Source organism: Primulina tabacum, chromosome 4 (genome assembly GCF_025594145.1).
Source record: "Primulina tabacum isolate GXHZ01 chromosome 4, ASM2559414v2, whole genome shotgun sequence".
In the NCBI taxonomy this organism is placed as follows: domain Eukaryota; kingdom Viridiplantae; phylum Streptophyta; class Magnoliopsida; order Lamiales; family Gesneriaceae; genus Primulina; species Primulina tabacum.
Genome location: NC_134553.1, coordinates 36,140,629 through 36,144,495, shown reverse-complemented (window position 1 = coordinate 36,144,495; position 3,867 = coordinate 36,140,629). Strand labels below are relative to the sequence as shown.

Sequence of the window (3,867 nt, the reverse complement as noted above, 5' to 3'; positions counted from 1 at the left end):
AAGATCGGGACAACACGAATTCCTTGTTCGTTATTAAATTGAGGGCGCGATTTATATTTAATCGTGTTTGCTTTTTATTCGTACGAGTATTCACATCACTAAACTTATATAAATATAAAATATATAAAAGTCTAGATTAAATATATCTAGGCTTTTAAACTACAAAAAAATTATTAAAAGTTTATAACTAATACACCATATTTAGTACTTGATTTTTTTAAAAAATTCAACTGGAAGACAAAAGTCGCACTTTCAAATTTTTCATATTGCAGAATGTTTCACGACTTTAATTTCTGGCTTGTGATCGGCGTAAGTCTTACGCCGCCATGAACACACACTACTCGGCTAACTGATATACATGATAGTCTCGCCGGAGGAAAAAAAATGGTGCGGAAGCGATTGTTGTTGCTGTTGAAGCCATTCGACGTCTACCCGTCTCATGAACCCTCCGTCATTTCCTCATCCAACAGCCTCAAGGTAACCTTACCTCAACACGAACTCGATCCATTTTTTATTTTGGAAAAAGTACGCATTTGGATGTCAAGTTTCACGCTGTGATTATCCAATGAATCAGTGTACTGATTCACTTGACTAGGTTTTGTAGGGAAGCCCGTGTACTTTAAGTATGCCATCTGTTCGCTAATATTACAGTAGTAGAGTAGAGTAGTTCGTCCAGTGTATTGGATTGAATTGTTATTTAATGGATCGGTGATGACAGAGATTGAGTTAATTTTGGAAATTTTGGTATGAAAAGCGACGAAGTTGATTAAGAGAAATGACCACTCAAACTTTGAGTTGTGAATTACTTAATCCAAGAGTCAAATAATCGGAGATTAATGTTTCTTTGCAAAAAAAATGTTGCAGGTATTTAGATATTTGAATGACAGGATGTTGGTTCATAAAAGTGCAATTAACTTCTGCCAGAATATTTTAAAGAAAAAACCCGTAGACTGGAAAGCTGTTTTTCGAAACGATGTATCCCAGGCAATCAGTGATGTCGATCTGGTGATTACAGTTGGAGGTGATGGCACACTATTACAAGCAAGCCATTTCATGGATGATAGAATTCCAGTTCTAGGAGTGAATTCAGATCCCACTCGACCAGAAGAGGTTCATTTCATTTCCATGCTCTTGGTTGGATTATTACATGTGAAGTTGTATTCATCTCCCTTTTCTAAATCCTGACACCAAAGAAATATGTTTGTTTAATACTTTGGTGCTGACATAAAGACTGAATTCTAATTCTTCTCAGCTGGAACAACTCAATGAAGAGTTTGATGCTACGAGGAGCACTGGTTATCTTTGTGCCTCCACTGCTAACAACTTTGAACAGGTGAAATTAATGTCAGCCATTTGTCTGTCTGTTGGAATGGATTTATTTAAACTTGTTTGGTTCTTGAATATGCTAAGTGCTAAACTCTGGTTAGTTAATGTGTCTTCTTATAAGCAGGGATTTCGCCTGTAGTTTCTGTGAGCTGATACTCTTGATTTGTGGGGATTCCGTGTGTCCTTTTTCTGTCATTAATTGGATATTTAGGAATAATAGTTAGTAATCAGACTGCTTCTTAGTAAATTTGAAGACCTTGGGATCAGAGTGACTCATTTGAACAACCAAATGGTGCAGGAATCATCAAATAACTCAACATGAATATACATTGTTTAGGCCTAGATCCCTTGTACAGCACTTCAATTTTTATTCTTAATTATTTTTATTATTATTGTTATTTTTTGGATAGATGATTTCAAAGTTGGTTCAACTTTGAAGGAAGTGAGTGTTAGATTCTTGGATGTTTGTATGCCATTCAATATCATGATGTCATCTGTATTGTTCATTTAATCACATTGGAAACATAGGAGTTTTCATCTGTAACTTCATAACAATGTACACATAATAGTATCTTAGACTTCTTGAACAGTAACTATATTAGCCATGCTGTCAATAAATATGGAGGATGTTGGAATGAATGACTGAAATGCTTAAGTCAATCTGTTTTGTTCAGTTTGCCTAATGTGTAAAATCAGCATTGAACATATCAATGAGAGATTAAGCGTGACAGCAGCAGAAAATAATATCACAATTGGATATTTTTGAGCTTGCTCTAACTTCAGCCATGAGAAATACTTATCAAGAGGAGAAAATGAGTGGGATGCAAAGTTGACACAAATTAACTGACAATGATCTAAGTAATTTGAGTGTTGCTGAGGCTTGATTCAACTAGAAAAACGAAGAAGATAAATGTAGCGATTCACAACTAATTTAGATGAAAAATTGTTGTTGATGTTGAGATTCAAAGAATCATGTGAAAATACTCTTTGGTTCTTCTTTCTTTCTTTTATCAGATGATTTATTTGCTGAATGCAAACTCCATTAAATGTTCAAGTTACATACATAATCATTTGGAGGGAACAAAATTTTATTTAGCCATCTTATACAACTCCATGTTGGAGAACACTCCAAATCAAAGTTCATTCATGTCCTTGAACATCTTTGTTCAGATACTTGATGAAATTCTAGAGAATCTCTGTGAACCTTCTGAATTAGCAAGGATGGCTATTAGCATCAACTCGAAGTTGATCCCAACTTCTGCTTTAAATGATGTTCTGCTCGCTCATCCATGTCCTGCAACAGTTTCTCGATTCTCGTTCAGGTACATTATCTACTTTTTGAACCTTCAAAGTTCAGAGTATGTAGTTATATGTTTGCAAAAATTTAGGTTCGGCAGGAACGAGAAGCCTTCTTCATTAGTACACTGCAGGTCTAGCGGTTTCAGAGTATCTACAGCGGCTGGATCAACGGCTGCAATGCTGTCGGCTGGCGGATCTGCAATGCCCATTTTGTCCAATGACCTCCAATACATAGTAAGAGAGCCCATTTCTCCAGTAGTACTATCGCTCTTGTTGCACGGGCATGTGAAGTTTGATGAGAGATTAGAAGTTACATGGTTTTGTAGAGAGGGGCTTGTTTACATCGATGGTTCTCACTTAGTTCATCCCGTCGGACACGGAGATGTGATCAAACTGTCTTCCATGGCTCCAAGGTTGAAAGTCTATTTACCTCGCCATTTGTTGTCGCAGTAGTTTGATTTTAAAAGATTAGTCATTAGTCTACACCAAGTTAGATATACTGTGTGGGTGAGGCATATCCATGATTTTTTTTTAAAAAAATTGGCATGCATGTTGTTGCATACGAGTGTGTCCGATAGTGGGAAAACTAGAATCTGCCACCTCTCCCATATTTGTAGATCCCTTGTCATCAGTGCGTGTCCGATGTGTTTTGGTTATACCAAAATTTTGACACAATTCTGCAGAATTTATAAGAAAAACTAAAACTAGAAAACAATCATTATCTTATTTTTCTCCTTCATAGATATTACGTATTCGTGTTAAAGTTTACATTTTCAATTTTCACGTATTCTGCGATTGATTGTCAAATCAACAATTACTTTACTAGATAAGTAATAATCATTTTATATTAAAGTTCTTGTATTATCAATTATTATTATATTTTTTTGGAGGATTATTACAAAAAGGTTGAAAACTCGTAACCTTCCCTCAAATTTGGGAGATAAAAGTAATGATAATGTTAACGTGATTTTAAGTTTGAAGAAAATTTGAACTTTGAGAATGATGTTGGTGAGATTTCGATGGTCAAGACGAAGAACATTTTCCGACGACGACGATGAGGAGACGCAATTGGTTCGATTGGGACAGCTGCCACGGTTGGATCACTTTGAAATCCAACAAAACAAGGTACTAATGGATATGTTACAAGTAAACTATATTAAACTTTTTATGCATATAAAATTGTTAGTTCTGTTTTTGACATCGCAACATTCAAAAAAACACGTGGTCAAAAAACATAATTTC

The 3,867-nt window shown here is 35.3% G+C and overlaps 1 protein-coding gene across 4 annotated transcripts; it reads left to right on the top strand.

The window, feature by feature from the left end:
• The first annotated feature begins 242 nt into the window (after window positions 1-242).
• Window positions 243-3,351, top strand: LOC142543226 (putative NADH kinase). Of its 4 annotated transcripts, none has more exons than XM_075650350.1 (5): window positions 243-477; window positions 925-1,110; window positions 1,253-1,333; window positions 2,497-2,648; window positions 2,715-3,351. In XM_075650350.1, the coding sequence occupies exons 1-5, from the start codon at window positions 385-387 to the stop codon at window positions 3,076-3,078; spliced, it is 876 nt and encodes a 291-aa protein (XP_075506465.1). In that variant the 5' UTR covers window positions 243-384; the 3' UTR covers window positions 3,079-3,351. The 4 variants fall into 4 exon arrangements, with proteins under 4 accessions (XP_075506465.1, XP_075506463.1, XP_075506462.1 ...); XM_075650348.1 differs by having other exon boundaries at window positions 245-477; window positions 865-1,110; window positions 2,757-3,349; XM_075650347.1 differs by having other exon boundaries at window positions 245-477; window positions 865-1,110; window positions 2,724-3,349.
• Window positions 3,352-3,867: the final 516 nt, after the last annotated feature.